The sequence below is a fragment of the Berghia stephanieae genome, chromosome 3 (genome assembly GCF_034508935.2).
Source record: "Berghia stephanieae isolate SIO BIC M18660-M18661 chromosome 3, UCSD_Bste_1.3, whole genome shotgun sequence".
Taxonomy (NCBI): Eukaryota; Metazoa; Mollusca; class Gastropoda; order Nudibranchia; family Aeolidiidae; genus Berghia; species Berghia stephanieae.
Window position 1 is genome coordinate 85,300,692 of NC_088362.1, and position 12,500 is coordinate 85,313,191.

The 12,500-nt window shown below is 35.0% G+C and overlaps 1 protein-coding gene across 8 annotated transcripts in view; it reads right to left on the reverse strand.

The window, feature by feature from the left end:
• LOC144968686 (organic cation transporter protein-like) overlaps positions 1-12,500 on the reverse strand; it is a 55,426-nt gene that overhangs the window by 1,883 nt on the left and 41,043 nt on the right. For all 8 annotated transcript variants that reach the window (XM_078907257.1, XM_078907261.1, XM_078907256.1 and 5 more), the window contains one exon: positions 206-278. In XM_078907257.1, coding sequence (XP_078763383.1) covers positions 206-278 — 73 coding nt within the window. The remainder of the gene's footprint in view (positions 1-205; positions 279-12,500) is intronic.

A 12,500-nucleotide genomic window follows, 5' to 3' on the forward strand; every position in this document is an offset into this window, starting at 1 on the left:
TACTACTACTACTACTACTACTACTACTACTACTACTACTACTACTACTACTGTTACTACTGATACTGCTCGCCATAATATTCATTGTCATAAGCACCGTAATCATTTTCACCACCCTAACTACAACAATCATCAGCAGTCTCAATTTCCTCTATAACCAACAACACTTAAAAAACTACCACTACTAATTTCTTGTCTTACTCACCAAAGAAAATATGATGGGTGTTATGACTGCCCCTGCTCGACCTACACAGACACAAACTCCAACACCAGTGTTCCTAAAAAAAAAATAGAAATGCGAGAGTACGGGGATTAAGATGAGGAGTGAAGGGCGAAAATTCTTTTGAAAGTTAAATCATCCGTAATAGTTGCGCATTGATGTCCAAAACAAAACAAAACAAACAAAAAAAAAAAAAAAAAAAAGAAAAAAAGAAAAAAGAAGAATAAGAAAAAGTAAAGTAGAAAAAAAAAAAGAAAAAGAAAAAGAAATCAACAAACAAAAAAAACAACAAAAAAAAAAACCCCAAACAAACAGAAAAGACAAGTAAACAAACAAACAAAACAAAACAACCCCCCCACCCCCAAAGAAAAAACAACAACAATGTGCATTGTCAAGTAGCGTTTTTTGTTATGACTCCCGCTGGAAAAAATATATTTATTTTGTTCTCATCAAAATTAGGAACGCAACTTTTCTATACTCAGTTGCAAAAAAATATTTGTTAACGAAAATCTAAAACAAATGTAAAATTCCATTTTAACAGTGCTGATATGCCAATAAACACCTTTTAAAGGATCTGTAACTATTTCAAAATTTGTGAAAAAATTTTCATGCCCTCCAAGCGTCTCTGCTTGTGGAAGTACAAGCGGACCTCGGCTACATAAGTATTTTATAGATAATAACATCTTTGATGCAATAACTGTTCTGACATAACGACAACCTGTACTACCGACATGGTTTTTATCGGCCTGGATATGCCAATATAGTAGTGAAGTGTTCTGTGCAACTACAGCCGTTAACGTTAAATGAAATCAATGATATGGCATCACAACTATTATGACATTTATGTCAAATACGAGTCACGTTTAAAAAAAAAATTGCCCTCCATGACAATGCCATCTGTTGGGTCACAGCGTTTCTTACTATGGCTAATCTTTTTGGCTCTGTTTTTTGTTGTTGTTGTTGTTGTTGTTGTTGTTGTTGTTTTTGTTTTGTTTAGTTTTGTATTTCTCATTTTTTTTACCTCGAGGTTACCATGACCTGGCAAGTCATTTACTATGTCTAAATAAAGCTAAGCGATGATCAAATCGTGCTGAAATAAAAGGATTAGGAGTATGCTGCTTCGGCAGCGTTAATATAATCTGATAATCGGTAAGTCATAAACTTGCGACTTTTGATCTTATGTCCACTAAACGTTCTCAAAGCTCTTTACAAGGGGCCTCTAGCTAACAGCAATAAAATAAAACATAGGACAAGGACATCACACCTGTTAGGCGATATTGCATTTTTTTTCCCGGACAGAGACAACGCTCTAACGATCAGGGACTCATTTTACACCTGAGTACGGGTAAGTAAAGAGTCTTTTCCAAGGAGTCAACAATACACCGCTCAGTCCGAAGGCGGGTGTCATACCACTAGCCCATGTAGCCGCACAAGTCAGACTTCACTCCAGTGGCGGTTCTAGCCTATTTACAGTGGTTGGGCAAAGAGGATTCGGTCATATATATATATATATATATATATATATATATATATATATATATATATATATATATATATATATATATGATATATTTTTTATTTTTTATTTTTTTGTTTTTTTTTTAATAAAATTTTTTTTTGATTTTTTTTTTCGCCTTTAAACAAAAAATATTTCAACCACCAATAATCACATTCACAATGAAATGACAATACCAGTAGATTTTAATTCTTCCAAACGTAATCAAAAATGAATCACGAAAGAGAATACAACTAAAAATAAAGCGACGAGACATAATGCGACAACACCTTGACAATACAAGTCCATTTCCTTCACTCGAAAAATTAAAGAGATGCTTTAATCCTCAACGGCGATATTAATATTGCTTTTACATATTTCTGGTTTTCAGTAGTACGTAGTAACCTTAAAGTTTTCATGGAGAAGCAACAACAGCGATATGACTCGAGTTTCATTCAGAGCTCAAATTGCATAATTTTTACTGCTGTCTTGGTGGTCAGAATGATTGTGCCGGTGGTGGTAGTGGTTGGAATAGTGGTAGCGGTGGTGGTGGTGGTGGAGGAGGAGGAGGAAGACGAGGCGGTGAGGGGTAATTATGGTAGTGGTTTTGGTGGTGCTGTTGGTTAGAATGATAGTTGTGGAGACGATGACGGAAATTGTATGGTGATGTTGATATTGTTTTTATTTCTATTGTTGTACTTGTTGTTAATATTGTTGTTGTTGTTAATGATGATGATGATGATGATGATGATGATGATGATGATGATGATGATGATGATGATGATTATGATGACAACGACGATGTCGTCGACAATGATGGTTACCATACGATATTACAAAATTTATTCAATCTTAGGCTTTCGCCAATTAATCATACAATTTGATGACCACATACATGAAAGTGGAAAATAATGGCAAATGGGACCAAACAATAAACTGATACCATTAATAACCACCAAAAAAAAATACAACAATAGTAATACCACCAATACGTACAATAATAATAACAATGATAATAATAATAATAATAATAATAATAATAATAATAATAATAATAATAATAATAATAATAATAATATATAATAATATAATAATAATAATAATAATAATAATAATAATAATATAATAATAATAATAATAATAATAATAATAATAATAATAATATATTACCATCATCATTACTACTACCACCACCGCTACCACTATACCACCATCACCATCATTATTACGTTTCCAATTATTTTTTCTCGTTTTTTAAAATTTGATATCTATCAAAACAGACGAAAATTCCGGTGATTTTTTTAAAGGGTAGTTAAAATATCTACGATTTTATTAGCCCTGAAAACTACGATTTTTATTTTCCTATCTAAAGTAGGCAGGTCTGCTATGACAAGTATCAGTATCAGTTCCATAGTCAAAATAAGACAAACAAAAACAACGTTTATTTAATATTAGGCTTTCGCCAATACTTCATACAATATAATTAAGACAAAATAATGTTACCAATCTCTCCTCATGTATTCGTTTGACTATCGTCACAATAATTACCGTGTTATCTTTGCTCCTTACCCAACCAACCCCTTGCTTCCCGCCTCTTCATCGCGAACCATCTTATGTATGTATTAGCTTCAGGACGGGCAAGTACGGAATCTGCCCACCCTTCCGTATTTCCTCTATAACTTAGAATTCAACTATCTCCTTACTCAGAAGAGTATTTCTCGTATACTAATTCAATTGTTGAGAAAACCAAAATGGTGGTTGTATTTTATATATTTATTTAGTCGTGACTTTTGAATAAAAGTGTTTTGTTTTATTAGAGGGAATACAATAGAAAATCACATTGTTTTGCAAAAATATTTAGTCTGGCAATAAAAATACAGCGGTAATTACTTTAAGAATAATAAAAAAAAAAAGAATTAACAAATTAATTTGTTAAAAAACAAAACAAAAAACAACAACAAAAAACAACAACAACAACAACAAACAAATAAGAAAACAATTTAAATAAATGAGTTTTGAGAAACACTAAAGAAAACGAGGGGAAAAAAAAGAAATAATTTAAATGGATAAACAAATATATTAAAACAACACAAACTAATACTAAATTGATATAATATTAGTAAATTAATAAATTTAATTCAATACTGGAACCTTCCCAGCACAAGTAAGGCAATAAATAAGAAAAAGTTCGTTTGCCAAAATCTCTATTTAGTGTACACTGGTTAATAAGGTGGGCTCATTTGAATTAGCCCGACCTAGTACTAGAGAGGCCAGACAGCAAAATCACCGTCAGGCGACGTGACGATGAGATGACGATGTGGGCGGAGTGGAGTGGAGTGGTTGGGGGGGGGGGGGGTGATAAAAAGACAGGAGCGTATCCTGGTTTATGTATTACGGGATGCATGGTGATTCGCAATCTATCAAAAATACACACAAATTGATTTCAGTACAAAGTATCAATTTTAAGTAGTAACTTTTGAAATTATCTAATTTAGATTTGATTATTTCGGACCTGGTAATACAGCATATAACTTGAAAAAACAGGCTGGTATTTGCCCACCCTGCCCATTATTACCAGCCGTCCCTGCTTCACTCCGACTGGAGCATACATTAAATCTATATTAATATAATCGGGGCAAGGTGGCCGAGTGTTAAGGGATTGCTCTATGACCTGGAATGTCCCGGGTTCGAGCCTCGCTTCAGGCACTCTCGTTTTTCTTCCAGGTGTAAGGTTTTTAAATCCCAATTTGTTTATCTTGTACACCATGGGTGATTCCTGTTGACACCAGACGTGGGTTGATGGTTTATCTATACTCCTTCATAGAATACCAATGTGACGGGAACTAACGATGCCGCGGAAGAGCGCATAATAGTAGGTAAAAAAGGTACTTTTATCTGCTTTACTTGGTAATGAGGTCCCGATAGCTTAATTGGTAAAGCACTCGACTCACAATCAATAGGGACCGTTTTCAATCTCATTTTGTCGAGGTGTCTTCATGATCCAACTGCCCACCCTGCAGTGATGGGATGGCTTGGTCTGCTAGTTCTGGTAGACAGTTCTTTACAATAGATTAACATTCTATTAAAAGCGTAGCAAGCAAATGCTATTGTGACGCTGAGGAAACCGGGATAAACGGCTCCACGGTCATCACCATTTTGAAGCAGGACTACTACTTCCTTTTACTTTCCATTGCACCATGTAAATACGGAGTATCCCCTCACTTATTATCATATTATTATGCCAGCTATTATATGCTATTTTAACCGAAGGTTTAAGTGTTTGTTAAGGCACAGAAGGTCAGACTAATATTAGCTAGTGAGGCAGAACTTGAAGTTCTCGAACAGGAATTTCAAACTGGAGCTTGGTAGCGCTTGTTTTTTTCTGACCCAAATGCACATTTTATTCTTGATTTAAAAATGTGGCTACCTCATGGACATAACGGGCGTGGCCCTCTTTTCGTTTGTTAAACTAAAATGACTTCCGCCATGCGCAGAACCATTTCCATTTCAATGGAATACTGTGTCTAAATCTCAAGTGTTTAACTTAGATTCCCCTTAATTTTCAATAAAATACTCTCGGAATTCTTTGCGACTTTTGCAATAATAAGAGTTGCTATGACATACATCTTTATCTCATTGATAATGGTTAACTTTAAACTTATGAAACTCACACTACTTGTCCCTTTTAAACGCTAAATTGGTTTAAAACTAAATTTTATGGCAAATAAAAACATACTGTTTACAGTCAACAGTTGCAAAGTTACTTTCGTCATTTGTACAAAAGCAGCGATGCCGATAATATTTGATAAGAAATACTGATTATCATTTCCCTCGCTTTGATCGTATCTATGGAAACTCCGACCGCTACAATTGGTAGCTCGATTATTGATTTATAACCGCAACAAGAATTAACCATCATAGTTTTGTAGATTTAAGTCAATAATCCTTGAGAAATATTTGTTGAAAAAGTCGATTAACTTTGAATCAAGGCTAGGGAAAATCCCGAAAGATAGCGCCTCGTTTAAATATTCATCAGACAAGAAAAGTAAAAGTGCAACTATATTCCGCTTTTCATCCAGGACAAGAACAGACATTGAAAATAAATACAGTATTGAAAATTGTTGTTTAGCAATTAAGAATTGGATGTTAGAAAATAAACTAAAATTAAATGATTCTAAGACAGAACTTTTATTGATTGGCACCAACAAATAAAGGAAAAAAATAAATTTTGATAGTATTGACATAGGCGACTCAAATTTGAAGATAGATCAAACTGCAACTATAAGAAATCTTCGCTCATTCTTTGAATCTGATGCTTCAGTGAAGAATCACACGACAAAAGCCTGACAATCTTGATTTCATCACTTAAGAAATATTGGTAAAATTCGACATCTTCTTGACGAGACCACTACACAAATTATTGTTTTTATGCTTTGGTAACCAGCAGGTATGACTACTGGTCAGATTCAGCGTGGGTTACGCAACTGGATGCGTGGGTTGACGGAGGCAGGAAGCAATAACAAACCCACATGGTTGCCATTACCTCCACCATCATTCTCGCTCACGGTTTGTGGAAAGCACTTCATTACAGGCACGTAATAGTGAATCTAGTTTTTGTTTTGAACATTTCTATTATTATTCTTTGTAAATTGACCCATATTAAAAGAAACATACAAACAAAAAAGGCATGACCAGTCACTAACAATGCCGTGTAGTGTGTAGACAGTAACACAGTACGGTGAACATGACTGACACTGACATTGGGGTCGGAATGTCGGAACCCATGAGTCGTTCGCAACTCTGCCTCACGTATTCATTTAATCAGTCAATTTAATTTTTATTAAGCTTGCGTAAAACATACAAACAAAAAAGACATGACCAGTCACTAACAATGCAGTGTAGTGTGTAGACAGTAACACGGTACGGTGAACATGAATGACACTGGGATCGGAATGTCGGAACCCAGTAGTCGTTCGCAACTCAGCCTCGCGTACTCATTTAATCAGTCAATTTAATTTTCATTTAGCTTGCCTATTCTTCAAGTTTATGTTACGAGGGCTCTTTCATAATTAACCGAAAAATGCCAGTAAAATCCGCGTTTTTTATGCTATCAACAAAATTCTTGCACGTGTTCATACCTTGACTCGTCCTTCATTTCTCTACGTAACAGCCAAGTCTGTCGACACACTTCTGCCAACGCCGCACCATGGAATAGATACCCTCTCGGAAGAAATTTCCGTCAAGGTTTTGTAGCCATTTCCGCACATGGTCAACAAGCTCTTCATCGACATCAAAGCGCTTTCCTGTCAGCTCACGTTTCAGTGGCCCAAAGAGGTGATAATCAGATGGTGCGAGGTCTGGACTGTGTGGTGGGTGTGGCAAAATCTCCCATCCATATTTCTCTAGCCAACCTTGCGTCACTCGTGCTGTGTGGGGTGTAGCGTTGTCGTGTTGCAAAATGACCCCGTTGGTCAACTGCCCTGGGGCTTTCTGCGAATGGCCTCCCTAAGCTTGTCAAGAGTTTGGCAGTACATTGCAGCATTGATTGTTTCTCCAGGTTGTAAGGTTTCGAACAGAATAACACCACGACTGTCCCAGAAAACAGTTCCCATTATTTTCTTTGCTGACCGCATGACTTTGAATTTCTTCGCGACAGGTGAGGATGGATGTTTCCATGTCATCGAATCTTGCTTTGTTTTTGGGGTGCAATGGTGCAACCAAGTCTCATCACCGGTGACTATGCTGTCAAGAAAAGTCACATCGTACCCTAGAAAGTCTCCGCCGGCGTTGGCAGTATGCCCGTGAACCCTGCGTGAGCTCTTGCTTCTTCTCAAAAGTTCCCTGCAGATGTCCAATCTTTGTTCTTTATGATTGTCTGTCAATTGCTTAGGAACCCATCTTACACTGACTTTTCTGTAGCCAAGTTCATCAAATACAATTCTATGGGCAGAAGTTTCCAAAATTTCAAGACTGCTTGCGATTTCATGAACTTGCAACCTCCTGTCTTGACGAATAAGCTCATCAACTCGCTTCACATTGTCTTCTGACGTCGCAGTTATCGAACGCCCTCTCCCTTCCCTGTCTGTCAAGTCGGAATGGCCGGCTTCAAACAAATTACACCAGTGATAGACTTGTGTACGGCTTATAACATGCTCACCATATACACTCTGAAGTTCTTTATGAATTTCGGTAGGATTCAGACTTTTGGCGTTCAAAAAACGTATGACAGCTCTGATTTCCTCCTTTGACCAAGTTTCAAGGTGGGCCGCCATCTTTAAAATCGTCTCGAAATTCATTGTGCAAAATGATGCACTTCATAATTTCTGGGAATATTCGTAAGGAAATAAGGAATATCATGTCGTTTACAGAATTAAAAAATCTTCACTGGTTGCTGAGCAATGGGCATTTTTCAAGAGCCCTCGTATATTCACCTTTTCTATTTAAAAAGGGTAATCCAAACAGACCATAAACGATTTTATAATAAGCCGACTTCAACTTCCATCACACACGAACTTATTTTGGGTGTTTTTTTTTAACCAAACCGTTTGACTCAAATTAAAGCTTCGGCATTGGATAAGGAGCGAGGTCCCTGTTGCCATCTTGCTTAGTTTATACAGAGACTGGGTTGCCACCTTGGCTGTTCTTGATAAATAGTACAACCTTGTGCAATATGAGAGAGAGAGAGAGAGAGAGAGAGAGAGAGAGAGAGAGAGAGAGAGAGAGAGAGAGAGAGAGAAATTTTGAACAAAAAACGAATCTCTCTCTCATCCTCTCTCTCTCTCTCTCTCTCTCTCTCTCTCTCTCTCTCTCTCTCTCTCTCTCTCTCTCTCTCTTCCTATTTCATCTGTCACACTGTTTGACAATCTTCATCACTTGGCTCACTTGTACTTGTAATATCGGGTGTGAGGTAAAATTTTGAACAATTATTATTATTTATAAAATGCAGAATCTTTTCAAATAAACGGATAAAATAGAGATTAATTCTAATCGAACAGTGGAACACAAAGGCAGAATTTGCGAACAATCTAACACATAAGTGTCGTGGTCTTATTTATAAAATGCAGAAACTTTGCAAATAAACGGATAGACTAGATGTTATTTCGATTCGAAAAGTGGAACACAATAGGAAAATTTGCGAATACCCAGTCCAGACATAAGCGTTATGGTCTTATTTATAAAGTGCAGAATCTTTGCAAATAAAAGGATAAAATAGAGATTAATTCGATTCGAAAAGTGGAACACATAAGCAGAATTTGCGAATGCCCGGTCCAGACATAAGCGTTATGGTCTTATTTATAAAGTGCAGAAACTTTGCAAATAAACGGATAGACTAGATGTTATTTCGATTCGAAAAGTGGAACACAATAGGAAAATTGGCGAATACCCAGTCCAGACATAAGCGTTATGGTCTTATTTATAAAGTGCAGAATCTTTTCAAATAAACGGATAAAATAGAGATTAATTCTAATCGAACAGTGGAACACAAAGGCAGAATTTGCGAACAATCTAACACATAAGTGTCGTGGTCTTATTTATAAAATGCAGAAACTTTGCAAATAAACGGATAGACTAGATGTTATTTCGATTCGAAAAGTGGAACACAATAGGAAAATTTGCGAATACGCAGTCCAGACATAAGCGTTATGGTCTTATTTATAAAGTGCAGAATCTTTGCAAATAAACGGATAAAATAGAGATTAATTCGATTCGAAAAGTGGAACACATAAGCAGAATTTGCGAATGCCCGGTCCAGACATAAGCGTTATGGTCTTATTTATAAGTGCAGAAACTTTGCAAATAAACGGATAGATTAGATGTTATTTCCATTCGAAAAGTGGAACACAATAGGAAAATTGGCGAATACCCAGTCCAAACATAAGCGTTATGGTCTTATTTATAAAGTGCAGAATCTTTTCAAATAAACGGATAAAATAGAGATTAATTCGATTCGAAAAGTGGAACACATAAGCAGAATTTGCGAATGCCGGTCCAGACATAAGCGTTATGGTCTTATTTATAAAGTGCAGAAACTTTGCAAATAAACGGATAGACTAGATGTTATTTCGATTCGAAAAGTGGAACACAATAGGAAAATTTGCGAATACCCAGTCCAGACATAAGCGTTATGGTCTTATTTATAAAGTGCAGAATCTTTTCAAATAAACGGATAAAATAGAGATTAATTCTAATCGAACAGTGGAACACAAAGGCAGAATTTGCGAACAATCTAACACATAAGTGTCGTGGTCTTATTTATAAAATGCAGAAACTTTGCAAATAAACGGATAGACTAGATGTTATTTCGATTCGAAAAGTGGAACACAATAGGAAAATTGGCGAATACCCAGTCCAGACATAAGCGTTATGGTCTTATTTATAAAGTGCAGAATCTTTGCAAATAAACGGATAAAATAGAGATTAATTCGATTCGAAAAGTGGAACACATAAGCAGAATTTGCGAATGCCCGGTCCAGACATAAGCGTTATGGTCTTATTTATAAAGTGCAGAAACTTTGCAAATAAACGGATAGATTAGATGTTATTTCCATTCGAAAAGTGGAACACAATAGGAAAATTGGCGAATACCCAGTCCAAACATAAGCGTTATGGTCTTATTTATAAAGTGCAGAATCTTTTCAAATAAACGGATAAAATAGAGATTAATTCGATTCGAAAAGTGGAACACATAAGCAGAATTTGCGAATGCCGGTCCAGACATAAGCGTTATGGTCTTATTTATAAAGTGCAGAAACTTTGCAAATAAACGGATAGACTAGATGTTATTTCGATTCGAAAAGTGGAACACAATAGGAAAATTTGCGAATACCCAGTCCAGACATAAGCGTTATGGTCTTATTTATAAAGTGCAGAATCTTTGCAAATAAACGGATAAAATAGAGATTAATTCGATTCGAAAAGTGGAACACATAAGCAGAATTTGCGAATGCCCGGTCCAGACATAAGCGTTATGGTCTTATTTATAAAGTGCAGAAACTTTGCAAATAAACGGATAGACTAGATGTTATTTCGATTCGAAAAGTGGAACACAATAGGAAAATTTGCGAATACCCAGTCCAGACATAAGCGTTATGGTCTTATTTATAAAGTGCAGAAACTTTGCAAATAAACGGATAAGATAGAGATTAATTCGATTCGAAAGTGGAATGCAAATGCAGAAGTTGTGAATACCCGGTCCAGACATAAGCGTTATGGTCTTATTTATAAAGTGCAGAAACTTTGCAAATAAACGGACAAGATAGAGATTAATTCGATTCAAAAGTGGAATGCAAATGCAGAAGTTGTGAATACCCGGTCCAGGCATAAGCGTCATGGTCTTGTTTAAATGAAACAATGCAGTTTTAAAAAATTTATGGTCATTGAGTAATTAAGCTAAATATGCGGAGTTCAAATAGATAACTTGATCTGTGAATTTTTTATAATTAGCTGTTTTTATTCTCCATCATTTAGATTATGTGATTAAGTTTATAATTGAAATACAAACTTTTTCTCACTTATCAATGTTTTGCAATAAAGGAGAGTGTGAGTGAACCTGTGCAAAGAAAATTATTTGATAGAGTGATATTTATCATGCTTTTCAGTTTGTAGTTGAATTCTAGAATGGATTCTTTATAGTTCTCATTGATTGTATGTCAGTATGTCAGTCTTTAGGACACCGATTACCCTAATGCGGTCACAATTTACAATGTGACGGCCACAAGCCCGTTAAACGCAGAGTGGGGTATTGTTGTTTGCAAGTAATGCTATAGTTTTAATAGGATATCTGTCTCCTATTAAATTACATTCCTGTGTTGGATTTTGGATTAAATTCATGTCTTCTTCGGTTTATGGGATATTTAATTTTCATGGATTGTGATTGTGATTTTCAAGACTATTAATGTAAGTAAATGCCCAAATAGATATTTTTATTCATTTATTCTTTATTTTTATTTTTTTAGTTTTGTTTTGTTTTGTTTTGAAGCATTTATTATAAGAAATAATGTACATATGCACTTATACACCAAAGACTGCTTTCAACTGCTTATTATTATTATTATTATTATTATTATTATTATTATTATTATTATTATTATTATTATTATTATTATTATTATTATTATTATTATTATTATTATTATTATAATATAATAATAATAATAATAATAATAATAATAATAATAATAATAATAATAATAATAATAATAATAATAATAATAATAATAATAATAATAATAATAATAATAATAATATAAGTGCATTGAGTGAAATCCCAATCACGGTTGCCCAAATAAAACTGGCGCTAGAATCCCGACTACCTGTCTAAACGAATGTTTGTTTGTACGATACATACTAACTACACGTTCAATATCGGGGCAGAAAATATGCGTTTGGTTTTATGAAATTAAAACAGTAGTCCCACATTGTTCTTTGATGTTATTTGTGGTTGCATTTGCTTTGAAACTTACACATTATATTGTGTTACATTGTTTACAAAATATTTCTGGTACTCGTATGCATGTGTAGTCAACGGTCAATCGTGTTCTTTATTATTTTATTATTAATTTTGGCTTGGCATCTTACATATGTGAATTTGACAGGTTGTTATGGATGGTAATTACTCGTATAACATTAAGTGATTTTTAAACATTTTACGGCGTTTTAAATGTCTTTCTTGCATTCATTGCCGAGCACCTCCACTTTTCTGTTACTATTTTAACGATCAGCTGATTTTCTCTTGCCTCCCCTTTAATTTCGCGGACTTTTTTCAGAACGAGGCGTGGGAGTGGC